This window comes from Eublepharis macularius, chromosome 12 (genome assembly GCF_028583425.1).
Source record: "Eublepharis macularius isolate TG4126 chromosome 12, MPM_Emac_v1.0, whole genome shotgun sequence".
Lineage (NCBI taxonomy): Eukaryota > Metazoa > Chordata > Lepidosauria > Squamata > Eublepharidae > Eublepharis > Eublepharis macularius.
In genome coordinates, this window is record NC_072801.1 from 45,224,927 (window position 1) to 45,252,890 (window position 27,964).

General features: G+C 44.7%; 1 protein-coding gene across 1 annotated transcript; it reads left to right on the plus strand.

The window, feature by feature from the left end:
* The first annotated feature begins 26 nt into the window (after positions 1-26).
* Positions 27-27,842, plus strand: DLX4 (distal-less homeobox 4). The gene is made up of 3 exons (XM_054994746.1): positions 27-627; positions 16,636-16,829; positions 25,532-27,842. The coding sequence occupies exons 1-3, from the start codon at positions 240-242 to the stop codon at positions 25,781-25,783; spliced, it is 834 nt and encodes a 277-aa protein (XP_054850721.1). The 5' UTR covers positions 27-239; the 3' UTR covers positions 25,784-27,842.
* The last annotated feature ends 122 nt before the right edge of the window (positions 27,843-27,964 follow it).

Consider the following 27,964-nt stretch of genomic DNA (forward strand, 5'->3'; position numbering starts at 1 on the left):
GGGGCGGGCGGCGAGCCGGGCTCGGGCAGACAGAGGCGGCCGAGGAGGGGACGCTGCGCTTGAGAGGGAAGGCGCTGCCCCGCAGCATGAGGCTACCCCGCGGCTGCCGTCGCCGCCACCGCCACCCCTTGCCCCGCGGCTAGCCGGCTGCCTCTCTGGATGCCGCTGCGCCCGGGCGCCGCCTGCGCTCGCCTCCGCTCCTCCCTCCCGCTCCCGCAGCGGCCGCTGCCGAACTTTGGATGATGACGATGAACTCTCTGGCCGAGAGCCTGCTGGGCCCGCCGGAGCCCTCCAAGCCGGCCTTCCTGGACTTCGCGCTGGGGCCCGCGCCCTCGCCGCACCCGCTGCCCCAACAGGCGCCACCGCCGCCGCAGCACCCGGCCAGCTTGGCGCCTTACCCGCTGCAAGCGCTGCACCCGCCGCCGCCTGCGCAGCACGACGGCGGCGCCTTCCCTCCCGCGGCCCCTTCCTACGGCAGACCCCTGGCCTACCCCTCCTACCCCGGCCCGGCGTCCGGCAGCAGCCCCCACGCCTTCTACCACCACCACCACCACCACGGCGCCGCCTACTCGCCTTACCAGCAGCCCTCCGGCGCCCTGGGCCCCGGCACGAGGCTGGAGGAGACCGGTAAGGCGAGGCGGGGCGGGGACCGGGCGGCGGGCAGCGAGATGGGGGAGGCCGCCGAAGGGCCCGCGGTGGGGAGGCTGGGGGCGGGTTTCGGGAGCGCGCCCCGCTTCGCACGACCGGGTCAGCCGGAGCACTCGCTGCTGGGCACGGTCAGTTTCGGGATCCTGAAAGGCAGGTGGTTGCCCGGGGCCGGATGAATTTAAGGGGCTGCAGAAACGCATCTGAAAACGGGCCTCTTTCCCTCGGGAAGGGGGAGACGCGCGTTCAGTCTGCGGGGAAAGTGGATATCGCTGTGTAGCTCCCGTCTGTGAATCAGGCTCAAATATACACACGCACACAAAAGGGATTTTTTAAAAAAAATAGTTTTGCTCGGATATTGTCATTGGAGGTGCAGAAAGAAACGCGAGCATCGAATTGCATTTTCCTGCCATGAAAAGGTCCCGGTAGCACCTGAAACACGAACTAGATTTCCTGGGCATGAGCTTTGGAAAGTCAAAGCTCCCTTCGGCAGATAAAACTTGGACCTTGGAAACGGCCTGTGTCACTTTGAAGGCACTTGGAAGACAACTCCGAAGCGCGCACTCGGTGAGTCCACCAGTGCCGAACTTTGGATGATGAATGGGTCCCTCTTTTAATTCTTAGCTGCAGCAAACCAAAATAGTTAGCGCTACCTGTTTGGAACAGGCATTTCGTTCAAACTCAGGGGAGTGATCCTTCTCTAACACGCGTTCTGCTCTGCACCCATCAATCAGTATTCACAAGAGCTGCAACCCAGATCTGCAATTAGGAGATGCTTGAGAGGAAAGAGAGACTCAGAAATTTGCTTCTCTGAAACCTGCAGTACAAATCTTTATGATTTGAATCGGAATGCATTGTGACATAGGGTTTTTCTCCCCAGTAAATTGCAGATTGCCATCTGTCTGGGCACCACCACCACTTAAAACCCCTGTGGTTTTCAGCATCAAACAAGTGATTCCAGATCTCTCTGCAGTGTATAATGCTCCATTGCCTGCAAAGAATTAACATGAATATAACCTTCCTCCTTATTAGGCAGTGCCCCCTGCTCTCATCTCTATCCTCCCTCCATTGAACTAGCTGAAAAGAGGCTCATTGGTGGGACCCCCACAGATTTGCCAATGGGGCAGCCACCTGATTAATGACCCAAAACACCACCTGGCTGATGGGGGTGGGTGGATTTGGACAGCCAAAAATACTACTTACTATTTTTATACCCTGCCCCCCCCCCAAGTAGGGAGCCATAGTAACTTAAATGGTTTGCATCTCTTCCAATTTATCCTCACAACAACCCTGTAAGGTAGGTTAGGCTGAGAGGGTGTGACTGGCCCAAGGTCAGCCAGCAAGCTTCCATGGCAGAGTGGGGATTTGAACCTGTGCATCCTAGATCCTAGCCGGATGCGCCAATCACTATACCATAGCATACCTGCTGCTCTCAGGGGTCGCAAGACCATTCCTTGGACCCCCTTTCTTTTCTGCTTCAACACTCCATGATTTGGATATTACTATCATGACAGGCATGTTCTTGCTTGTGTGTAAAGCAGGCCAACCTGACCCACAGACCCTTGCCAGTTCTGAGATGCTGTGGTGGTTCATACATTAACTAACTGGAGTGTGTGTGGCGGGGGGGGGGGGGCAAGTTCTGATCTTTCTGCTGGAGTCTCCCTATCTGTAAAAATGATTACTTCAGAGAAAGTGGAAGAGTAACCACCATAATAACTTTTTAGCCTTCCTCTCCCAGCAACATGAAACTTGGATTTGCATCTGCTCACACCCCCAGCCTTGTCAGCCCACCCTGCTCTGTTGTTTCCCCCAGGCAAAGACTTATCTTTTCCCCCCATGTATGACTCTGTAATTGATGGTAGTACATAAATAACAACTTGCCACAAGAGAATGAGGGAGGTTTAGCCACCTAGTGCGCTGAATGGCTCTTCATGCATGGACCGACAGCTTTCAATGCTGGAGTTCAGGTCTGGATGTGGCCCATAAGAATACAGTGCATTAACATAGAGTGTCCAAAAGGCTTCATGCACCTAACTTGTAATCTGTCAAATGGCCCTGGAAGGTAGGCCAGTAACAATCGTCTTCCATATTGCAGACATGTGGCCGGGAAAGAGAGGCTTGCTAAAGACTGCTGCATGAACTTGTGCAGCCATGTGCAGAGATCTGTGCGCTTATCACCAAATGACTGCAATTAGCTGCCACTTCTGTGAAAAGAAGGGGACACTTCCAAACCAGGCCTGGCTCTCGGACCCCATTTTAGAAATTATGCCTGTCTCAATGACGACTTCAACCTGGGCCTCCCCCACTCATGGCCTGCTTTTTGGATCTTTTAAATTTCCTCCACTGATATGCACCAGTCTAAGATTCCACACTGGGAGAAATTTTTCCTCACTCCAGTACTGTCAGAATCATTTCTGTTGATGAAACAATTTATAGATTTTGGTTTGGAGGGAGTCTTTTCCCACCACCCACCCCCAGCTCCTTCCAGACATATGTAAGTGGCCATTTTCCTCTCCTCCACAACCTATAATCAAGGGATATTATTGCAACAAGTCCTTTATGAACTTATTTTATGGATTCTGGGTCTATGTTGCCAAATGCTTAAGCCCCACCCCCTCAAAAGAGTAGCATTTTAAATAATTTTGACAAAATCCAGATGTTTTCTCAAACATCAGGGCAAAGGCTGTGGAATCCTTTAATCAAAAACTGCTTTGTTTATTTTTTAAAAGTGCATGCAAAAATATTAATATTTCTCCATCTACTTGCAATGCAAAATGAGTAGCTTGAGGTCTCTGTTGAATGCAATTCCCAACCAAATTGGCTTCAGGATCCTGGGGTAAAGGGACTTTTTTCTAAAAAGGCATTTTTCCCAGGACAATAACAGTGCACTCCTGAGCAGAGTTACACCCTTCTAGGCTCGTTAACTTCAGTGAATTTAGAACGGTGAAACTCTAGTTAGGACTGCACTGTAAATGGCAAAGGATGATTTGTGTGTGTTTATTTAAGGGCCTGCTGAGTTTGAAAAAAATATTATTGGGTTTAAAAGAAGCAGTTGATCTTTGTAAAAAATGTTAAAATCTACTCAGTGGTTTATAAATGGGAAACATCTGAACACTGTAACTTGAAACATTGCCTTTTGTTTTGATACGTGGTTCTAAATCTGTCACGGAAACCTTTTTGAAAAAAAAAAATTATTTTGATGGGGGGGGAGTCCCATGTAACCCACAACTCAGGATTTCTAACATGCCAAATAAACTGACCCCCTTTCTGACGAAAGTTTAAGTAAGTGATTGTGAAAATGACCATCCATAATCTATGTTAAAACTACCTCCCCCTTTCTGAAATATTCATTGAACTAATGTTCAAAGATGCTTTAGCAACCAAGGTGTAATATTAGCCCCTCAGTCCCTTTTAAAATGAACCAACTTGGAATGCCCCTGGTCAAGACTGCTCCAAAGCTGAACTGAAACCTCTCCCAGAATGCCGTAACACCAGTTTGCCAAAATGTCCGGGGAAATCCAGGTGAGTTTGGCTTAACTGGTTTCTTGATGAGCCGGCTGTAAACTTGTAAGAATGTACACATTCCCAAAACTTTCCCCATCTTATGATACTTCAGTTTCCCAGACAAAAAGTTTTGTAAAATATTGTGATGTTCATATTATGTTGAGGTTTTCATGGGAGAGTCTAGTAGCACCTTTAAGACTAACCAATTTTATTGTAGCATAAGCTTTCGAGAACCACAACTCTCTCTATTAAACAGGCAAAGGCTGCCCTCTCATACGTCCCTCTTGAATTGGGAGGAGGTTAACCTTTGTGCTTTTAAAAAGCAAGCACGCTCTAAATTATAATGATCATTTCCTAATGATGTTCATCTTTATTATTGAATCCCAGCCTTTGTTTCTTTGTTTCAAATTGGCATCTTTCAAGATCGCAGAGGGTGATAGAAGATGATGACTTAATACTGTTTGGGGGGGGGGGACTGTTTTATCAGGAATCCATTGAAGGGATTGTCCTAGCGCTAGTCCTCTGGCTGCAAAACCAGGATCTATTTATTACAAGAGCGTGGATCACTCCAGTGCCTCATTAGCATTGGAAAGTGTTGTGGTGCTCTAATTCAAACAGGTGATAATTATTAGGTGCAGCAGTGGTGACTCGTTGCCAAAACTCTGACTCCTGGCACTTGGAGTCTAGAACCAAGAAGACATCTATTCCAGGGCCGATCGAATGGCATTGGCTGGTGGCAACAAAATGAAACAAGAGTCCAGAAGACCAGTTCAAAACTAAAAAAAAGTATTCCAGCCCAAGAGTTTGTGAGTTAGAGCTTATTTAATCAGATGTGTTAGACTTCATTCGCCACTCTCATCAAAGGACAAACCTTATATGTGTTCTTGCTTTTCTTTTCAAAGTCTGCTGGAGGGGGTGGGGATTTAGTCACTTTTCCAGTTACACAAAACTCTTGCTGGGATGGAATAAATGGAAACTGGTATCCCCAAGGAGAAAGCCGTGCTCTTTCTGTCAATATTTTACAGCCTGATTCAATGTGTCCACTCAGAAATAAATGTTACTGACTTCAAGTGGGGCATTGTCCCACATGAATGTGCATAGGATCGCAGAGAAATAGTCTGAATTTATTCTCTTTAAGTGAAATCAGTGGGTTTAAAGTATATCTAACATCTTGGGCTTCTCAGCTGGGATTCCTACTATGTGTAAGCACACAAAGTAGGAAGTAAGTCTATTGGAATGAATAGGATTTAAATGTAAACGTGCATAGCATTGGGCCACGTTGTTACCAGCTATGGGAGAAAGGAAGTGATGCTTTTGTTTGTTTTGCTTTGTGTTGGCGAGAGGAAGGGCCAGTTTTTGGACTGCACAGAACTCTTCAGCAGTTCCCTTGTTACTGCAAATAGCTTAGCTACTCAAGCCTTACAAAATAAGAAAAGCAAAGGGTGTTTAAAATTTTTATTATTACCGACCAAGCTTTGTTGGTGTAACTTCAACTTGAGGTCTATGGGATTACTCTGGATAAATTGTTTGCTGCTCTCCAAGGATGTCTTTCACCCTTCGATTTCTGCAGACCCTTTAGAAGAAGGGAGGGGGAAGTTTATAGAGGGCTCTCATAAAGCTGCGATCCTGTACACTTTTAACTTGGGGGTAAGCCCCATTAAACACGGTGAGACTTCTAAATAAACATATATAGGATGGGACTGGTGGGAAGGTAAGCAGACCCGGTAGGTTCGAATGGAAAGAGGCCTTGGTCTGCAGCCTGCAAATCTGAAATCGTTCTTTAAGGGTTGGGTGTAACCTACATGCGGGAGAAACGTGCGTCGGAACGATAGAGTCTCTCCTCCGCAGTTTCTGCCTCAGGTAGCCAGAAAGACTGAAAGGCTTCTCTGTGTGTTTTAAGGGCTTCAGGTGGAAGCGAGCGCGTTAATCTCTAATCCATATAATTAGGCTTTTTGGAATGCAAAATATTCCAATGCAAACCGTCGTATTAAAATAAAAACAAAAGGCACCGCGGGGGCGCTGCGCCTCGACTGTTTACACCCGTTGAATTTGAGGACTGGTTTGGAAGTCTCATCTGGAGCCGAGCAGGGTGGAAATCCCTCGTAGAAGCTCCGAATTCACACCCCACAACCCCACTAGAAGAAATAAGAGACCCCAGACCCTACCCCCCCCCCCAGATTTGGATGGATTTAAATACACCGCGCACGTCTTTACATCGCATTAGGAACTATGAACTGAGACGCTTCTCCCTCGTTCTGATCTCCGCTCGTTATCTCTTACCCCCCCCCCAACACACACACACACACGAGATACAGATCAATCATTCTACGGGCGTTTAAGAACAAAAGGACTCCTTTTCTTTATTAGTCGTTCACATGTGATTTCGAACGAGTGATTTAGGATTTTTTTTTTTAGTATCGCAGAAGCCACAGGGGCTTGGGTCCACCGGAATGCCCGTTTTTTATTTATGTGGTGTTAGCTATCAAGTTAATTTCGCTTGCTAATTTGTATTTCTCTGGCCGTTTTGTAATTTCTTCAACTCGTTACAGTTTACTGGGCGAACAGTGTTCACGTCTTGTTAATTTCATTGGTCAATTTCGTCCCTCGTTCTACTCCGAGCGCTCTAAAAGCCGTCATTAAGACCTTGGTTTTAATGATGATATATATTCGGATAAGGACCGCCCCGCTGCATAGAGATTTAAATTCTTTCTCGCAACGTTTTAGGCAGGCGTAACCCCCCCCCCCACACACACACATTTTGGTCATTTCTTTTTGATTTCCGTTTCTTTAGAGTCAAATGAATTGAGGGGCCGCGTTATGCGAATGGACTAGTCCGCTTTGAGAAGTCTTATTCGGAACACAAGTTGCTTGGAAGCTTTTTGGGTTTCTGCGGAATATATATTTACTTCAAGCAAGATCTGTTGTAGGATCCTAGAATATCGCATTATTTTATTATAAACATTGGTTTATAATAATGATTGAACCTAATAATTATCGACTTTATTTTTTGCGGATGTGTGTGTATTTTAAAAGATTCTACATATTTAGATCTTTAGAAATTATTTTACCACTTGAGAGGTTAGAAAATGTATAAAGCCGAGAAGGGGGGGGGATTACACTTCTGTTATAGTCGCTATTGACTGGAGACTTGGAGGGAGGGGAAAGCAGTTTTCTAACGTCCCTTCTTCCAGCCTCCTGATCCAGCGGGAAAATCTCCTGCGCAACAGGACGAACTTCCCAAGAGATAGTTTCAGGTGGGTCGCCGTGTTGGTCTGCAGTCGAAGAGCAAGATCCGGGTCCAGTAGCACCTTAACGACCAAAGATCCATTGGTCAGATACCTTGGAAATCTAATTGGACTTTAAGGTGCTCTTGGACGCGGATCTTGCTCTTCTCTTAAAAAGCGCCTGCCCAGTAGCGCGGTGAGATCAATCAGAGGTAGGACACGGCATTGCTGCTGCATGTGAATCCGTCGGTACACCCGATGCAGATGCGATGGGTGACCGGATAACTCCAAGGAACCGGAGCATGGGTTTTTTTTTAAATTTCGAGCAGACACCCCCCCCCCATTTTTTTGGTTCTTCTGTTCACACTGCGCTGCTGGCTTCGAACTTGGAGCAATTCAGGAACTTTCCCCATTTTACCTTCCAAGTCCTTTGGCGTGTCCGCGACAACCAAGAAATTGGTAACTCCAGTAGTGTTCTCTAGGTTAAGCAGAAATGTTTAAAGTTTCCTTTTTTTCCTAGACTGGATGGAGGTTTTGGTTTTGGTTTTAAAATCTCAAACCCGCTTTGTGTGATGATAATCCACGGTGGGGCAAGCGATTTCGTGCAATCCTAAATAGAGATACACTCTTCTAAGCCCTTGGACTTCAATGGATTTAGAAGGGTGTAACTCTGTTTAGGAGTCCACTGTTAGAAATGTAAATTATTCCTTAAGGGCTTTTCTACTGACAAAAAAAAGAGAGAGACTTTAATCTTTTTAACTCGCTGACTACTCCTACGCCTCAAGTGTATGCAGTTATTATTTAAGGTGCAGCATGCCCCCCCAGGCCCTTCAAGCCGAAATAATGGGAAGCTTTCGCAGGAGAAGTCCCCGCTGGCTCGTGCCCCTTAGGATTTGAACAGACTTGCAGCCCGATCTTGCGCACATTTATGCGGAACCGCGTACACTTGCGTTTTACTTCTTGAATAACCGCGCAGAAATTCTCATTTAAATCCCGCCGATTCATTCAGTGCGGCTAGAAACGAACGGAGCAGAAATTAACCAATGAAATTGACAAGGAATACTAAGGCGGTCTTCTGAGTAAAGGAAGCGAAGAAATCGTAGGAAATCGCGGCGAAGGAGGAAAAACCCACCCCCAGTTTAGCCAGGTTTTAACACCGCCTCGTAAAGTTGCGTTATAATCGCTTCGATATTAATCTTCAGCCGCGTTCCCCTCCCCCAAGCGCGTGTATTTCGAGATGGAGCTGTAAACCAGGTTGCATGCAAAGATTGCATTTTAAAGGAGTGGTGGATCGATTGCCTCTTATTTGACTGGCGTCTCTGGACCAGTCCTTTTTTTTTTTTTTAACAATCCTGAACGGAGAGAAATTCCTTCTCCAAACCTTTGTTTTAGCTGAAATCACTACATGATGTCAGTTTGGCTTGCCGGAAAATGGTTGTTATGCATTTTCATAGCTGAATTTGAACACAGGATTTTTGTGCGTATGGGTTTTAACCTAGTTCTGTTTTAAAACTCAGAGGGAACAAGCATTAGTTCAGAAGTAAGTCCCATGTGAGGCTTACTCACAGGAAAGTGTCCTTGGGATTGCAGCCAGAGGAACCAAGAGAAGGGACCACGTGCAGCACACTACGTTTAACACAATTAATTGAGCAAATGTTTTCAGGAGCAGCAACATCCATTCTATTCCGAACTGGGCTTCCAATGAGACCAATTTTTACCCTCGATGTCCTGCGTCTTTATTCAGCAGTAAGGCCTACTAAGTGCAGTGGGCCTTACTCTCCAAACAAGCGTGCGTCTAGGAGGGCGCGTCTGCGACGCCCCGTCCCTTCTGGTGCCTTTCGCTAGTCGGCCCCTAAGAGAAGAGCGGCTGTTAGTTTCAAGCCAGTGGGCTGCGGAGTTGTGACGCGATCGGCCGCGCTTCAGCCCAGATCCTTTGGATTTAAACGGCTGGGTTGTGAATTTGCAAAAGGAGGCTCAGCTGTTTGCAGGAGAGTGCACCCCTCCCCCGTTCAGAAGCAATCTAGCCTGAGACCCCAAAGTGGAAGAGCTCCGAGTCTTCCTGTTCTGTTGGTCAAAGTGAGACTGTAATATTTGTTACTGGGGCCAGCTTTTTCCCCCGGCAGGGTTCCTGTGCCTTTAAGAGCAACGTGGCAAACCGATTGAATCTGGTGTAGCGGTTAGTGTGGGACGAGGGACTGGGAGCCGGAGATTGGACTCCCTACTCTGCCATGGAAGCTTGCTGTGTGACTTTGGGCTAGTCTTACACTCTCAGCCTAGCCAACCTCATAGGGTTGTTGTGAGGATAAAATGGAGGAGGAGAGAAGGAGAACAGCTTGGGTCCCTATCAAGGAGAAAAGCTGTGTGTATAAATACCTAAATAAACAGCTGTGATGCAGAGGTGGGGATGGCTTTGCCCTTTGAATTTCTTTTTGGGGAGTAACATGAGATTAAGCAGGCAGGCATTGATTCTTGGCCTGCCTCAAAGATTCTGGTACCTTAAACAGAAAGGTAGGCAAAGTATATATATATATATACTTTGTATATACTTTGTAATATGTGTATATGTATGTATGTATGTATGTATGTATGTATGTATGTATGTATGTATGTAGAGAGAATGGAACATTTCAGGCATCTGATGAAGTGGCCTTTGACTCCTGAAAGCTTATGCCACTAAAATGGTTACCTGTTAAGGTTTAGTAAGACTCCTTTTGACAAAAGCAAAGGTTTATAAATGACAGTTTATCAAGAGACAATAAGTATAGTGGTTAGAGCACCTGTCAACCATTTTGTGAGGCTCAACCCATGGGGCAGAGGGGACATGTAATGCCTTGAAAGAGGATTTTTTAAAGTCAATGAGTATAAAAACAAATGGAAATCCAAACTTTCAAAGTCCCTCCCAAATGATTTAAATATTCAAGTTTTGTAACAACCTAAGAAAGTTGTACTTAGGATGAAGTCTTCTCATTTATTCTTTGACTTGGGAAAGGGTTTGTTTGTTTGTTTGTTTATAGTCCACCTTTCTCACTGAGACTCAAGGTGGGTTACACAGTATGAGATTAGTACAATCAGTATCAAGTACATTTCAATACAGTATCAAGGACATTTCATAAACAATACCATAGGGTAAATAGATACAATAAAAGACATAGTATTTGCAAGAATCCAATACAGAGTAAAAAAAAATACTGAAGCAGAACATAATCAATTCTAGGACTAATATTAGACAACATGGAGCACTGGCGGTACATAGGAGTACATATTTAAAGCAGCAGATAATAAGTAAGGCAATGTAGTGATGAAGTCTATGCTCCCTAACTCATTAGTGAAGCACCTGAGACCCTATCCCTACAATACAGCCCTCCCATTTGAGTAAAAAGCCTTTTTGAATATTTCAGTTTTGCATTGTTTATGAAAAGCCAGGAGAATGGGGGCTCTTCTGACTTCCTCAGGCAGGTAATTCCACAGGATAGGGGCCACCACAGAGAAAGCCCGTGTACGGGCTGCTGCTGACTTCACCCGTGTGCAGCCTGGCACCTGCAGGAGACCCTGTTCAGATGAGTGAAGCTGCCGTGGAGAAACATAGGGAGGGAGGCGGTCCTGTAGGTATGCCGGACCAAAGCCATGAAGAACTTTGTATGTAATAACTATTACCTTGAACTGAGCCTTGAACTATTACCTGGTAACTGATGGAGTGACTGTAGGATGGGAGTGATGTTCATGTTCCTTCTCACTCCTCCTGATAACAGTCCAGCTGCAGCATTTTGCACTAATTGGAGCCTCCTAGTAACTTGGATGGCAGACCTATGTATAGAGCATTACAATAGTCAAGCTTTGATGTTAGGTTTCTGTTGGAAAGCTTGTGCAATCCTATATGGAGAAAAGATAATCCAGTAGAAGATATGTGTCTTAGATACCACTAAAGACCAGTGATAACATGCTGTACATAATAAATAATAATGCATACATTGCATACAGTGCAATCCTAAGAATACTTTATACGCAATAAGCCCCAATGAATAAAAATGGAACTACTTCCAAGTAGACCTCCTTAGGATTGCACTGTTGTATATGACTGGGGTGTGTGTGTGTCATTTTTTATTGCACTCTTTCAGAGACAGTAATATTATCACTCCGTGTTGCAAACTGGGGAGTGAGAAGCCAGTAGAGACTCACACTAGTGCTTTCGAGTTGAATGTGGAGGGGGGAGGGCACGTTGAACTCAAAACTATACAAATTCTGAGTTCCTTTAAGAAATGAAATTCTTTGCCTGGTAGATTCTCTGACATCCATAGTTAAGGGTATGTATTTATTTCATGCCCCACCTTTCTCCCCAACGGGGACCCAAAGTGGCTTACATTGTTCTCTTCTCCTCCATTTCGTCCTCTCAACAACCCTGTTAGGCTGCAAACGTGAAATTGGCCCAAGAAAGCTTCCATGGCAGAGTGGGGATTCAGACCTCCCAGGTTAGAGTCCAACACTCTAACCACTACACAACACATTAAAACAGCACAGCTTGCATACCCAACCAAAATTCTTACAAGTCTTCTGGGCTCAGCCATCCATGTAGCCTGTAGGCAAAACTCATACCCAAATGATTCAGCATCTGAAAAATCAGCAAGGTGGGAGACTTCCCAATAAACTCAGGCAGGGCATTCCGTCAGGTAGGGGCCACCACTGAAAAGGCTGTGAAATATTTATATGCTGTCTTTCCAAGTGACTGTGGCAGCTCATACCAGAATCTGACCCACAGGTAAAAGACAATTAATTTTTAAATGCCTCATATATTTCAAATAATAAGTAGACACTCTATTGTGCATTAACCCATTAGGGGCAGGAAGGGCTGCTAATATCTTTAGGGTACAAGATCCTGCACCACAAGATCCCATGCCATGTTGCAGAAGATGCTGTGGTGCTACACTTCTGCTCATGGAGCAGGAAAAATCTCTTGGATTTCCTGGCCTGTATACTTCTATCAGTTATTCTCCAGTACAGAAGCGTGCCTTTCTCCATAGGTCTGTACGTTGGGAGGACCACTACTTCCTTGCAAATCTTATAAACGGGTGGCAGGGCCAGCACAATGGATTCTGGTTTCCTGGGTGAATTATGACTTTGCACCGCATTTAAAATATGGGGAAAAAATTAGAAATCTGGAATGAATTTTACCTTGTTTACTTGGCATGCAAAATGAACAATGTAAAAAGAATTAAAATAGAGTTTTAAATTAATTTTTAAACTTTTCAGCAAATTCACTTCGGTCTCATTTGGGGCTCATTAAATCCTGGCATCCCAGGTGACTGCCTAGTTTGTTTATATGGTTCGATGAACCCTTGATGAGCAGATCCGTCTTTCCGCCCCTCTTCTGATGCACCTATTCACTCCAAGGCTGTGGTTTTAAAAAGCTGCTTTTAGTTCTATTTGGCTTTTTTAAAGTACAATTTTTTTTAAAGGGCAATGTCAAGATCTCTCCCCCCCCCTCTTTTAAAAAAAAATTGTCAAAACTTTTTGCTCTTGTGGCTTATGTGGCTTCTACAGTAGCACATGGATGCGGTTTAGTGAGGCGTCTAGGGAGTGTTCTTTGTTAAGCTGAACAGCTTGTCTCTGCTCTGCACATCAGCTGAGTTTCTTAATTAAAATCTGCCCCAGTGAGAATTCAAACCAGCACTGCAGTGAGACCTCTTCTTCCTTCCCCTGACAGTTTCCAGCCAAGAGGAGGGAAAGCAAGGCCTCCAATTGGACAATATCCTTGTTCTGAAACTGTTCACATTTTGCGGCCTGGCGTTTGCATCCTCAATTATTTTCTCCTTGGGGAAGGAGCAGGTTTTTCTTTTTTAAAAAAAAAACACAGGATGTAATAAGGAATTCTTAACATAATGCAGTAAGTCTGGAATTTTCATAGAATCTCTAGGGTTGGAAAGAACTGGGTATGCAGCCTAGGTTCTCTAGTCTCATATTCTTAAAGGAAAGGACAACCTAGTATAAAAGAAGAATAGAAACAGATAACGATTTTTAAAAGGAGAATCCTCATATTTCAGTGTTGTCCGAGGATCTCTCTCATTCTGCTTCCCTTCTCCACCAGCCTGTGTTTTTCATTTAATGGGATCTAGAAATATTGGAAGCATAATGTTCTGGGTGAATATTCTGTTGGAGCAGATTTGAAATGGGTGAGGGGACTGTGCATGCATATGCACTCATGCTCAAAGGTGATGCGTGCCCAATATTCACAGACATAAACTCATAAAATTGCCTTCTACTGTGTCAGCCCATTGGTCTATCGAGGCCAGTATTGCCACCTCTGATTGAGAGCAGGTTTCAGGTGAAGGTATTTACTATCACCTATTATCTTATCATGATAATTGGAGTTGCTGGGGATTGAACCTGGGACCTTATGCATGCACAGCAGAGGCCCTGCCACTGAGCCACAGGCCCTTCCCCAAACAAACATTTTCACTGTGAGACAAGTGCTGGGGGAGGCATTGAAATGTCCCTCTTGTCTAAACTGTGACTGCTTTTCCCCTCCTTTGTGACCCTAGCCAGTCATGATAAATTGCTGTGATGATATCACAATGCTCTAGCGTTCTCTCGTAGCCAATCATTTTTGGCTCTGACATCCCAAACTTACTGTAAGGTGAGACCCTTGCTTCTTGCCCTCATTCGGAGTGGTGGAATGATTTTGCTTTTTCACAGCATCACCAGAAAAGGGATTTTTTTTTCATGGTTTGGGAAAGCTTTCATAAAGTGTTCCCTGGTTTGGCTTGGCCCAAGGATTTCAGCCAAGTTGGAGTTTTTGAATGCTCCAATGACAATGTTCTTTCTTCCTGATGACCGACTATTTTGTGGAAGTTTGCCTTGATAGTTTCTTTTCAGTAATAAAGACATGTTTCATTTTGATATGTGATTATTGTAGAGGTAGGGTTGTCAACTCCAGGTTGGGAAATTCCTGGATATTTGGGAGCAGAGCCTGGGAGGGTGGAGTTTGGGATGGGGAAGGACCTCTATGGCGTTATACCCCGCTAAAGTCCTTCCATTTTCTCCAGGGGAACTGATATCTTCGGTCTGGAGATCAGTTATAATTCTGGGAGGTTTCCAAGCCCCACCTGGACTTTCTGTGTTTCTCAAACCCACCCAACCCTGTATTAAAAAATTAGGAGAGACTGTGCCTTGGCCTAAATTCTTGGCCAGTGTTCAAATGATCCCGATTCATTCTGCTGCCTCTAGCAACTCTTCAGGAAGCACCATGGATACCCCCTCCCCCACCCACCCAAGGATTTTGGAAGTTGCAGTTTGCATGAGGCCTGAGAACCACCTTTGGGCTGGTCCACACAATGTGCTCTGCTTATTTTCTTCACACAGTTGTTTTGTAGGTACCTGGCTGGGTGAAGCAGGTAGCACATGGGATAGTTTTCACTGTTGTGGCTATTCAGACTTCAGTAGCTACAGTCATGGTCCTTGCTGTGCCTGTCTCCCTGGACTACCTGATTCCTCCCACCATTTCTTCATGTAGTTGTGTGCATACATGATAGCATGGGGAAAGCAGGAGAGGCGTGTGTGTGTGTGTGTGTGAGAGAGAGAGAGAGAGAGAGAAGAAGAAGAAGAAGAAGCCTCATGAGAATTCTCACCACGGAACTACAATTCCCAGAATTCTTCAAGAGGGGCGGGTGAGCTGTTATAGTTGAGAGTTTTGATGTTGAAATGGTGGAAATGGCCTGTGGGTGTTTGCAGGGCTGCCTCCAGTGTCCATTGAATTCTCTGTGACTCAAACTCATGTATCCACCTCAGCTGAAATCCTGACTCTACTTGCACGTGCATGTTCATTCCTTGAGAATGGCAATATCCCAGTGATGACGTGGCTTCATGTTGCCTCAAATACATTTTGCAAGGGAGGGCATTCCCACATGCAGCTGTGAGTGATGTACATGAACGTCCGAATGGGCCTTGCGTTTAGTCTTTGCACTGGAATGGTTATTCACAGGGTTGTTTCTGGGATTTTGAATGTCAGGCATCATTTTCTTTCTTAGTCCAACTAAATGCTGGCATGCTAAAGCATTGTTTTAGTGTTCTGTCTATGGAGAATGCAACAGGGCAATTCTAAACAGAGTTATGCCCTTCTAAACCCAATAACTTCAATGGAATTAGAAGTGTTCAATAGAATTAGAAAGGTGTAACTCTTCTTCAAATTGCATTGCAATTCCCACACCACTGAAGGTATTGTGAAAGGTGGTATGCAGAGGTACAAATAGTCTGGGAAATGTGTTTATTGTTGGATCTTTCTTTGACTGAGAACTTAGCACTCTTTATTGTTGTCTGAGTGTGTATCTTGAACATGAGCAGACTGTCTTCTGTCTATTCCCCAACATGCCCATTTATTGATTTGTTTTATTCATATATTAAAATAGACTCTGGCCTTTCCTCTTGGTTCATGGCACCAAGAGCGTATATTGGTTGTGGTCAAGAAAGTATAGCTGCCATTTTGGGGTGATGTTTTACTGAATTGAATTGTTTGTACCTGTGATTTTATTGTAGTTTTAACCTTATTGTATCTGCCTTGAGCCCACTTGTGGGCAGAATATAAATCAAATCAATAAATTAGAACCTGTCATTACAGCCCATCAAATCTGAGGTTATAGGGAAGAGTATGCACTGCAAAAGACATGGTTCCCCCATTGCCTCTCTATTTAGGAATTAAGCATTGACTGAGTTGACCTTCTTTATGTCCCTGCAGACTGGCAGGTGAGAGGACTGTTCTTGCACATGTGCAGGATACTTTCCCTGCCCCAGGAAGCTGCTACACATCCGTTGCAAGGGCTCAGGGCATCATGGAAGGCTTGGATTCCAGCAGGCCCCTTCATAGGCACTTAACCTCTTGCAATTATTAAATTTGAGCTGGAGCCCTTCCCCTGATATGCTAGTTCTCTGTTTGTAGGGAGGTTTTTGTATATGGGGGAGCAGTAGAAAGCAGCACCCCTTCAGTGAGAAATGGTACAGTTCATTCTTCCAGTCTAAACCCTATCTGATTGTGTCATCTCAGAGGCCTGGGGGGTGGATTTGCAATTATGTTGTAACTAGGATTTTTCTATCACAAGCACATTTCAATCAAGTTCATGGAAAATACAACCAATCCCAATATAAGACCTCCTACCCCATGGTTGCATGTATGGGCCCAAAGTCAATACACGCTGATGACATTTTAGCAGCTATTGAAACTTGGTCCAGTCTGAGATGATCTTACTTTCCCCCTTTTAAAATCTGTTTCTTTTGGAAGAGCTGGAAAAAACCACAATAATTGAGAATGGGGAAATCCGCATCAACGGGAAAGGGAAGAAAATCCGCAAGCCACGCACCATCTACTCCAGCCTCCAGCTCCAGGCCCTCAACCAACGCTTCCAGCAGACCCAATACCTGGCATTACCTGAGCGGGCAGAACTAGCAGCACAGTTGGGTTTAACCCAGACGCAGGTAAGATGGAATGAGAAACTGGCACGTATTGCTATATATCAATGACATTTGTTAACTCATCTTTCCTCCAAACATCTCGAGGGTGGCAAACCTGAGGGTCATCCCACTTTATCCAACAAAGGTCCTGTGAGATGGGTTAGGCTGAATGATAGCCTCCATGTTTTGTTCTTGTGTGAATGAGCCACGGGAATCTTGGTTTCTTCCGCTTTTGCAGTGCTTGATAATTAAGCCCACCCTCCTTTTACATTTTCATTTTTGTTTGCAGTCAAGCTTGAAATGATGTAAGTTGCTTTGGGGCCCCACTGAGGAGGAAAGCAGGGTATAAAGATAAATATTTAAAGAATAAATTCAAAAGCTGCACACACACCCCTTTGAGAAATGGTGCCTTCCATTCTACCATTGTAGCCCTTACCTGGTTCCCTCCTCTCAAAAGGCCTGAGATGGGCATTTTTGCATTAATGTTGTGCTTCAGATCAAGCATTTTCATAATAGATTCCATATTTTTAAGCTGAGGGTACCCATGTAACCTGGGACCCAGTTTTAATTTTTTCACATATCTATTTTGCACATACAGTATCTACAGTCTTTAAAATAAGCCATTGTTCGAGGATTGGATCCTGCCCAAGGGTACAGTCCTTTCCCCCTCTCTCCCCCTAGCAGACCCTGAGACTTCAAAGTAGTGATGCTGGAGGATGGGACACAGCCCAGAGGGCTGCAATGGAGAGGCATTCTACTACAGAATGCAGCTGCTTATCTGTTCACTTGAACTTGGAAGTATAAGCATGTTCAGCCAATTCTACACCAGCTATGTTGGCTGTCTGTCTGCTTCTGGGCTGCATGCAAAGTGTGGGTTCTTACCTTTAAAGCTTTCACAACCTGGGATCCACATATCTAAAGGACTATCTCTCCCAGTGTAAGCCTTCCTGCCAACTTAGATCTTCCCAGAGCTTTCTCTTGAGATTCTTGTCCCTGAAGTCTCTTAGATATGTCACCTCTCAAAGACACTCCTTCTCCGTCATGGTACCTGTCCGCTGTGCCCCTGCAAACCACGTAGCTTTTTGACTACGCAAACCAATACCCTGATTTTTGGAGGTCTTAAGGAGTTGCCGGGGGAAGGGGATGGGAGGGACAGAGCCATGTCTGTGAGCATCCTTGCATGCACGCTCTGTAGGATCAAAGCAGCCATTATTCCTGTTTCAGCGAAGAGACTATGGTTTGTTTAAGGTCATCTAGTGAATGAATGGCTGATGAGAGATTTGTACTGGTATCTTCTAGGTTCACAGATCAGTCTTTTTAGCCTTTGTTCAAGGGGAGTTAGCTGTGTTAGTTTGTAGTAGAAAAATAGTAAAGAGTCCAGTAGCACATTTAAGACTAACCAACTTTATTGTAGCATAAGCTTTGAGAGCCACAGCTCTCTTCGTCAGATGCATGGTGGTAGGTGCTGTACCAAACATAGCAGTGACAGGATCTCTGATCAGAAAGCATTGCAGTCTACCTTAGAAAAGAAAGGGATCGACAGAGATTGTGGGGCGGAGTGACAGAAGAGGAGTGGGAGTAAGTTCACAGTAACAATACAGGCAAGATGAGGTGACATAACATTTTTCCATATATGAGAGCCGCTTCCTGAAATGTTCTGCCTGCCACAAAAGACAAAAGTGGCAGTCCCTTATGTTCAGGTGGTGATGGTTTTGAATCAGGATTCGAACTTTCTCCTTGTTCCAAATCACAGGGCACAATCCAGGGGTACTGTTATGATTTCAAGCAGCTCCCATTGGTTCCAACAAGTCTTGTGTTGTAAATCCGCCCATTGGGTTTTGCTCAGAGTGGGTTTTTTTTTTTTTTGGCAGGGGGCATTCTGCATGTGCCTTCTCACCCAGAAGCCTCCCTTACAGGTGGCCGAGCAGTTTACAGAGATTGGTAGAGACAGACAGATGTCAGGGGTGAGCCCACAGCCGGAGGCATAAATAAGATTTATGTTGGAGAGAGAAAAGAAAGTCAAGTGAAAACCTGCTGAAATCTGTGTGCTGGGCATGGTGGAGGAGGCACTGAGGTAGAAAAAGCTGTGAACGTTTATAAAATAGGGCTCTCTCTTTAGAGAGCACAAGGAGATGATGTAAAGTAGACCTTGCTTGCTCTCTTTTGTGTGAGCTCTGAGCTGGAACATCTCAAAAGTCCATACATAGTACCTCAAGATGAGCTGCCTGAGAGGGTTTCTTAATAGAAAAATTGATAGATTTTTTTTGGGCTTATGATGTGTGCATGTTATGGCACACTGATTCCAGTTAACCTATGGAACTCTCTGCCACAAGATAAAGTGATGGCTGTTAGCTTGGGTCTGGTCTATGCATGAGGCAGAATAACGTAGCAAAGTGTGGAGCTGGTAGAATGGACTGTACTACTTCAGGCTACAGGGGCCAGGGGGTCTGTTTTGAGGGAAGTTCGTCTATGTTCATAATTTCCTCTAAGTGAGGGAGCTAGTGCAGCAAGTGAAGGGACAGAACAGAGTCTTTATGATGTGTTAAGCTTCTTATGTGCAGGGAGTTTCTGTGTGGGAGAGCATTTATTTATTTATTTAGGAAATTTCTATTTCCTAAATGCACAGAAGACAAATGCACAGAAGACAGATCCATCATTGCCTATTAGCCATGTTGGCTAAATAGAACCTCCCTGTTCAGAGGTATCGTTGCTGGGGGGGGGGCAATAACAGGGAGGAAGATTTGGCCTATATGCTCTGCTTGCAAAGCTTCTGGGAGCATCAGGGGGTCCCTGTGAGATGCAAGATGCTGGACTAGATAGACCATTAGTATGATCCAGCTGTGCTATTTTTACGTGTCTACATCTGTCTCCAGTGTGGACATATTTCCATCTGTTATACCAGGTGCGCAGATGGTTGCTGAGTGTGGAAAGGGAAAGCAAAAGCATCTCTAGGAATGCTCCTGGAGCTCCATGTCTTATACACCAGGGACATCTGGATAGCCCCAGTTTCTGTGAGAAATGCTGTTTATTTCCAAGCCTGATCTCCTCAGATCTTGAAAGTTAAGCAGGGTGGGCCTGAGAGACCCCCGAAGAAGACCAGAGTTGCAGAGGCAAGCAATGGTAAACCACCTCTGTTAGTCTCTTGCCTTGAAAACTCCAACAAGAATCACAATAAGTCAGCTATGACTTGACATCACTTTCTCCCACCTCCAGCATTAGCATAGCTTTCTGTTGCTCCTCTTGACTGGGGCCCCATCATAATCAAGGATGTTTATTTTGGACCTGGGGGCAGGGATATAGTTGTGGGATTTAGAACAACTCTCCAGTCTCCTTTAAGTCATCTACCTGGGGTTGCCAATCTCTAGGTAGGGCCTGGAGTTGGATCTCGCAGAATTATAACTGATCTCCAGACAATAGGGTGTTCAGTTCCCCAGAGGAAATGGCAGTTTTGGAGGGGTGGTGGTGGTTCTATGGCATTATACCTTGCCAAAGTTCCACCTTCCCCAAACCCTGCCATCCCTAGGCTGTTCTTCCAATCTCCTGGAATTTCCCATCCTGGAGTTGGCAACTCCGTAGCCACAGTTTTTAACACACAGTTATTTTGAAAACTGCTCCTTATCTCATAAATACATTTGCTCCTAGTGAGTCCTGTGAAACCAACAGGGTTGGATCAAACGAGAGAGAGAGAGAGAGAGAGAGAGAGAGAGAGAGAGAGAGAGAGAGTTGTTCTTATATGTTCAGCATGGTTGGAGAGAAGCTATTCCTTCCATGGTGAACACAAGTGTTCCTTTTGTCCCAATGTCCGCTTCCAGTCAAACAGGTTTTGCAGGCTTTTGAAACAATACACAGACCTGCTAAACCTGTTTACTGGGGGATGGCTACAGTGACATGAGCAATTCTCCTCATGAGTTCGAATCACCTTCAGCTCTGGGGGGGAAGGTAATGTGCCCCAGCATCAGCAGGTCTGCAGAAGGCCACAGAACTGATGGTGTGATAGGCAAGACTGACTTTAATTTAAGCCTGGGCTCACCCAGATTAGAATCCCTATTTGCCATTAAACTGCCTGGGCCGGGTTTCTCTCTCAGTTTAGCCTTCCTCACAGGGCTGTTGGGAAGAACTGCCCTGAGCTCCTTAGAGGAAGGGTGGGGGAAAGCTGTCTTATACCAAGTCAATCGGTCAAGGTGAGTATTGTCTACTCTGGCAGCAGCTCTCCAGTGTCTCAAGGGAGGTCTGTCCCACCACCGGCTACCTGAGCCTTCAGCTGGGGATTGAACCTTGGACCTTCTGCATGCCAAGCAGATGCTCTGCCACTGAGCCATGGATGCCTGGAGGAGGCTTGTTGACCTTGCCTGCATGTGGCTAGAATTACCGTTCTTTAGGGCTGAACTTCCTCCCCGGAGTCCCTGAAAACTGACTCTCAAGTGGATGGGTGACATATCTTTGACTTTAGTCCAATGCTTTTTAACTTGTTTATTAATGATTTGGAATTGGGATTAAGCAGTGAAGTGGCTAAATTTGCAGATGACACGAAATTGTTCAGGGTGGTGAAAGCCAGAGAGGATTGTGAGGCACTCCAAAGGGATCTGTCGAGGCTAGAAGAGTGGGCATCCATGTGGCAAATGAGGTTCAATGTAGCCAAGTGCAAAGTAATGCACATTGGAACCAAAAATCCAAAATATAAATACAAGTTGATGGGGTCTGAACTGGCGGAGACTGACCAAGAGAGAGATCTTGGAGTCATGATAGATAACTCACTAAAAACGTCAGCACAGTGTGCGACTGCCATAAAAAAAGCTAATGCTATGCTAGGGGTTATTAGGAAAGGGATTGAAAACAAATCAGCCGGTATCATAATGCCTCTGTATAAATCGATGGTGAGGCCTCATTTGGAGTACTGTGTACAGTTCTGGTCGCCACACCTTAAAAAAGATATCATAGCACTGGAAAAAGTACAGAGAAGGGCAACTAAAATGATTAAAGGGTTGGAACACTTTCCCTATGAGGAAAGATTGAGGCGCTTGGGGCTCTTTAGCCTGGAGAAAAGACGACTGAGGGGAGACATGATAGAGTTTTACAAGATAATGCACGGGTTAGAGAAGGTAGAGAAAGATGTGTTTTTCTCCCTTTCTCACAATACAAGAACTCGTGGGCACTCTATGAAATTATTGAGCAGTCGGGTTAGAACAGATAGAAGAAAATACTACTTTACACAAAGGGTGATAAACACATGGAATTCGTTGCCACAGGAGGTGGTGGCAGCTACAAGCATTGCCAGCTTCAAGAGGGGACTGGACAAATATATGGAGCAGAGGTCCATCAGTGGCTATTAGCCACAGGAGATAGATGGTATTCTCTTTGTGGGGAGGTGGTGCTCTGTTGTCTTGGTGCTGGAAGGAAGGCAGTGGGAGGGCTTCTGGTGTCCTGGCCTCACTGACAGTCCTTTAGATGGCACTGGATTTCTAGCCACTGTGTGTGACAGAATGTTGGACTGGATGGGCCACTGGCCTGATCCAACATGGCTTTGCTTATGCTTATGTTCTTATATTTTGGGGAATGTATTTGCACGATTGCTAAGGCACCGGTGTAGTGCACAGCCTGCCATTTTACACACCACAGTGGCTGTTTTTTCATCTTTTGATCACCTGTTGTGGGGCAGGTATTGTATTCTAGATGGATCACCCTCTGGATTTTTTGGGTGGGTAAAAGACTGTTATTGAAAAGTAAACAAGCCTAGAATCGTCAGCAGTATGTAAATGGGGGACGCGTGTGTTCGGGCAGTGACCTTAGTATGAAAAGTGGGGACATGTCCTTCCATTTGTTTTTAGGGATTAATCTAAATCCCTTCCAAGGAGCTCCAGGTGGTGTACATCGTTATCCTCGCCTTTGTTTTATCTTCACAACAATTCTGTGAAGTGAGTTAGGCCGAGAGTGAGTGACTGGCCCAAGGTCACCCAGAGAGCTTCCCTGGCGGAGTGGGGATTTGAACCCAGAAATTCCCAGATCCTAGACTGACAGTCTGACAACTACATCATACTGCCTCTGATGCACTGGAGGATATGAAAATTCAGCACAAATTATAAACAGAGAGAAAGGATGTTGTGAACAAATGTGTTAAGAGACACAGGGAAGGGGCAAATGCTCACAGCCTAACCCACCTCAAAGGGTTGCTGTGAGGATAAAATGGAGGAGAAGAGAATGACGTAAACTGATGTGTATCCTCATTAGGGAGAAAGGCAGAGTCTAAATGTAGTAAATAATAATAATACATGAAAAAACAAAACAAGAAACAGAGGAGGCATTAATATCAGTAAAATCTCTTAATATTAGAAATCTCTAAGCTATAGGTTTACTGTCTTAAGAGTTGATTTTTCATCGTCTCCCTCTTCTGTATTTTAAACTATTATCTAATGTAAAACAAAACTTGCAACATTTCTTCTCCCCAGTCCCCAGATTTGCTACATGATTAGATGGAACTGATTTGGTTCAGTGCAGCATTTTGGGTTGGGTGGAGGGAGAAGATTTTCCTTCTTGTATTTTTCCACCTGTTGAGATGCCCTTAAGACCGAGGGTTATGCTCTGCCCTCTCTGATCTTTCCACAAATGCTATTGTGCAATCATATTTTTTGGGGAAAAGAAGCCCTTTTTTTGCAAATGTTAACTAAGTAGCAACAGTGAGGCTTCAGTGTGCAAGTGATGACAGGTTGTATTGTCGAAGGCTTTCACGGCTGGAGAACGATGGTTGTTGTGGGTTTTCTGGGCTGTATTGCCGTGGTCTTGGCATCTGAAGATGCCAGCCACAGCTGCTGGCGAAACGTCAGGAGCTACAATGCCAAGACCACGGCAATACAGCCCGGAAAACCCACAACAACCAATAATGTCAGGTTGTTGGTAAAGTTTTCCAGATGGTTTGTAATGAGTTCCCAGACGTAACTCCTTCCTCCGTGCAACAACTCTGGGTCTAGAGATGAGGACACCTATTTTATGAAGGGATTAATCATGGAAAAGAGTGACAAACAGTACACAGAGACCATCCAAACTGACCCCTTTCCACAGGCAGGAATTGTCCATGTATCATCTGATCAAAGGCTGGCCAAGGCATTTGTAATCTGGATGGCTCACACATGATCTAACACGTTCCTTCAAGATCCATTGAAAAGGATCTTGGGGCACACTTCTGGGGTTCCATGAATTCTCTTGTTTCCCCCACCCTGTATAATTATTGCTGTCCCAAAGTACCACATCTGAAGCCTAACCCTTCCCTAGTTGGGTTGGCCTTCATCAGCCTTAATATATCCCATCTATAAGAAGTGAGCAAGTGCACAGTCGAAAGAGCCAGGTTCAAATCCCTACTTTGTCATCTTTTAATTTGTTTGAAAAAAATGAATAGTTTGAGCATAACATGGACACCATGCATTATATTTTTAAAGAAGTCTAGCAAAAATAACCATCAGGTTTCCAGCTACCTCTCATCACCTGTTTAGGCTACAGTGGATCCCTAATGCCTCTAAAAGACCATTTTCAGAACTCAGCACAACCCCTCTGTATAGCTGACAGTCTCAATCAGCCAGAGAATCACATGCAAGTTCACTTTCTGAGGTGCTCAGATAAGGTACTCTGTGCCTTTTTCTACATAGGGGGTGGGAATCAACAGGGGAAGGAAGTAGTTTTGAATGGGCTATTGAGAGGATTTGGCAACGCAATGTTTGCACTGTTTGGCCTGAATACAAGTGGAAGTTCTTTTGCTCCCACACTTTTTCTAGGTGGAGCTATAGACTAGCCCACACACTGTTGCTGTGATGTGAGAGCTGCTTCCTGGAAGCATCTTCCTGTTTCCCCACATCTAAGTCCATGGCTTAACTCCTGTCTCTGTGCAGTCTATGCTAACCCTTCACTACTCTGTACTGGCTTATGCCAAGGGCTGCAACTTCATCCATACTGGAGTGGAAATGAACATGCCACATATTCAGAATCTGGCTGAAATGCAAAATTCACATTTTTGGAGTATTTTCAAGTACTTTCACTTTTTGTGCTGCTACTGCACCTTAATCCCAATTTGCAAATTCAATATCTTTTTTAGTTTCGGACCCCTAAATTCAATGTAACTGACAAATATAGAAAGGATATATATTTTTGCAATCAAATTCAAGTTAGCAGCTATTGTCTGGATCCCAGCTTCTGTAGCAGCAAGTGCTTCAATCCCAGAGCACACTTTTCCTGCCTCTCCCCGTGGCAACCTGAAATGCCCTTCCTAGGTCCTCTTTCCGGGAGTTCCCTGTGCCCACAGGTTTTCAGGGGTCATTTCATGCTCCTATGAGAGGGGAAGGCAGAAAAATCTATGCACTGTGAGTGTAAGAACTTGCACTATAGAAACACCAGTCAGGACGCAGCCCTTTCTCTTGACACCTCCCCCCCCCCCCGGGGTATTATAAAACTCTGGCCTAAGTTCAGAATTCACATTTTCAATGTTGGGATATTTTGAAATAATTTCTCTTCTAGTGCAATAACGTGTAAGTCCCAACTTGCAAATTCCAATACCGTTCCAAACGAGAATGGCTAAATTTGCTGTAACTGATTAAAAACAAATTCTAGAGAATATATATTTGGCAAACAAATCCAGATTATGAGCATTTTATCTCTGTTCCCCCTCCTTCCAAACTACATGCCTTTCAATTCAATGCAAGGTGTGTTTCCGTTCTGACCCACCTCCACCTTCTTTGTTATCACAGGTTAAGATCTGGTTCCAGAACAAGCGCTCCAAGTTCAAAAAGATCATGAAACAGGGCTCCAGCATCCAAGAAGATCACCTCCACTGTTCCTCCTCTTTGTCCCCCTGTTCTCCTAACATACCCCCACTCTGGGACATCCCCATGGCATGCAAAGGAACCCCCCTCCCTCCCAGTGGCTACATAAACAGTTTTGGACCTTGGTACCACCAGTCACAACACCAAGACACCATGGGGAGGCCTCCAGTGATGTGACCTCAAAAGCACTTGAAACACCAATCTGCCTCCAAAGCAAGGATCAGGGACCCTGGAACATGGGAGCAGGAGAGTGTACAGAAGGATAGTTCCCTTGAAGGACTCACTAGCACGTCGTTCTCCCCAGGAAGAGCTCCCTGGCTGAAGATTCAAAGGATTCTTCTGAACTGTTCACAGATGAAATTCTCAACTGTGGTAGGAAATGTGAGGTGAAGACCTGAAGAGGCTGCCCCTCTAGCTGAAACTTGACCCATTTCAAGCAATGTCTTTTTATCAGGGATTTACAAAGCTGATGTTCATACTTTGTTCCAAAGACAGGTTCCTAAGGGACAAAGCCTGGTATTTCATCTAGCTGTGTTAGCAGAATTAGTAGGGTTGCCAGCTCTGGCTTGGGAAATTTGGGGGGCAGAGCCCGGGAAGGATGGGGTTTGAGGAGGGGAGGGATCTTATGCAGTTATAATAACATAGAGTCCACATTCCAAGGTAGCCCTTTTCTCCAGGAGAATTGATCTCTCTGGCCTGGAGATCAGTTGTAATTCTGAGAGATCTTCAGCCATTGCCGTGAGGTTGGCAACCCTAAGAATTAGAATTGCTGATGCATTTTTCCTGGCAGTGGTCCTTTACCTTTAAAAAGGCAGAAAATAAATGGGTGTAGGGGACAGGAAAGCTTTATTTGTTGAATTTTTGCTGTTAATGGTACAGGATCACTTGTGGGGGGGGGAGGGAATGTGGCAGTCCTAATTAGTGTAGCAAGATTTCGAGCTACACAGAGCTCTTCTTCAGACAGTTGTTTGGAGAAGAATGGCAAACTAGTTAGAAATACATGGCTTTGTGAATTTTGGGGACAGAATGCTGGTTAGTTTGGAGACAACAATCAAATGGGTTAGATCCAGCTAGCTTTTTCACTACATCTGGTCCAATTCCCCTGGTTACTACAGCCCCTGTCCTCCTTCGGCTTTTGTCCATGCAGGTCCCAAGATGAGCCTTTTTGACAACTGAAGAGGATTTCCCCCCTCCTCTTTTCACCAGTGGAAAAGTTGGCTGGATCCAACTCAGCCTCTTCTCACTAAACTACAACTAACAAGAACTTTTACCATTCCTCTCCAAAAAAGTTCAGTCAACTTTCTCCTCCTTCGCCAAAACAAATGAGTAATGGTTTCAGATAGCTGATTTCTGTATAGACCTCTCAACTTGCTAGTGCTGAAAAAAATAGTTTTTATATTTAGATCCTTTCTACAAAGACAAATTTGCCTCCAAGTTTTCTGTCACAAAAAATATTTTTTTAAAAACAATTGTATTCAAGCCAGAATTATGTTTACAGTTTGTGGAATGTAAGCCCCATATTCCCTCCACACACCCCACTTTCTTTTTAAAGAATGTTTATACTTCTTTCAGCACCTACATGATGATTACAAGTTGCAATTAAACTCTGCCGGGGGCACATGCGCAGTCTGTTGCTGTGTCATCATGTGTACTCCTCCTTACTCCTTCCACTTCTGTCCTCTTCTAGTGCGCAGAACTTAACAAAATGCTTGACCCAGCTGCATTCCATTGTGGCAGCCAAATGCAGCCTTCCTTAGTAAACTGGAGGGTTTTTTTTCATATTCCCTGCAAGCTGGACTTCTAAAGGAACACGCCTAAGCAGGTCTACTCAGGAGTAAATCAAATGTTATTCAATGTGGTTTACTCTCAGGAGTTTTTAGGATCGCCCCCTAAACCTCTGCTTAATCCTCCTTTAGAATCTTTGTTTGTGTTGATTAAACAAACTGCAATTCACTGAAACTCCTGAATTTGAACATCACAGTGAATTTGAGCTTGAACCATTAGCAATGCAATCCTAAAAAGAGTTTTCCCGTTGATATCAATGGGCTTAGACTGAAGCAAGTCTCTTTAGGATTGTGCTGTAAGGAAGTTTTCCATGCACAAAGGAAGGTGGGAGGAGCAAGGGAGGGACACATGTTTAATTGCAGCTTAAAATCTTCCCCATTCCCATTCCAGAATAACTTGAGTCTATTTAACAAAGCAATGTCTTAATTTAACTTTTTTCCTCCACACTTTTGCCAAGTATAACAACAAAAATGTTATTTATTGAAATAAAATTTTTGGTATATTGTATTTTTTTTCTTTATAAACAGAATGTAAAACTATAAATAAAGTTTTTTTGTACAAAATAATGTTGTT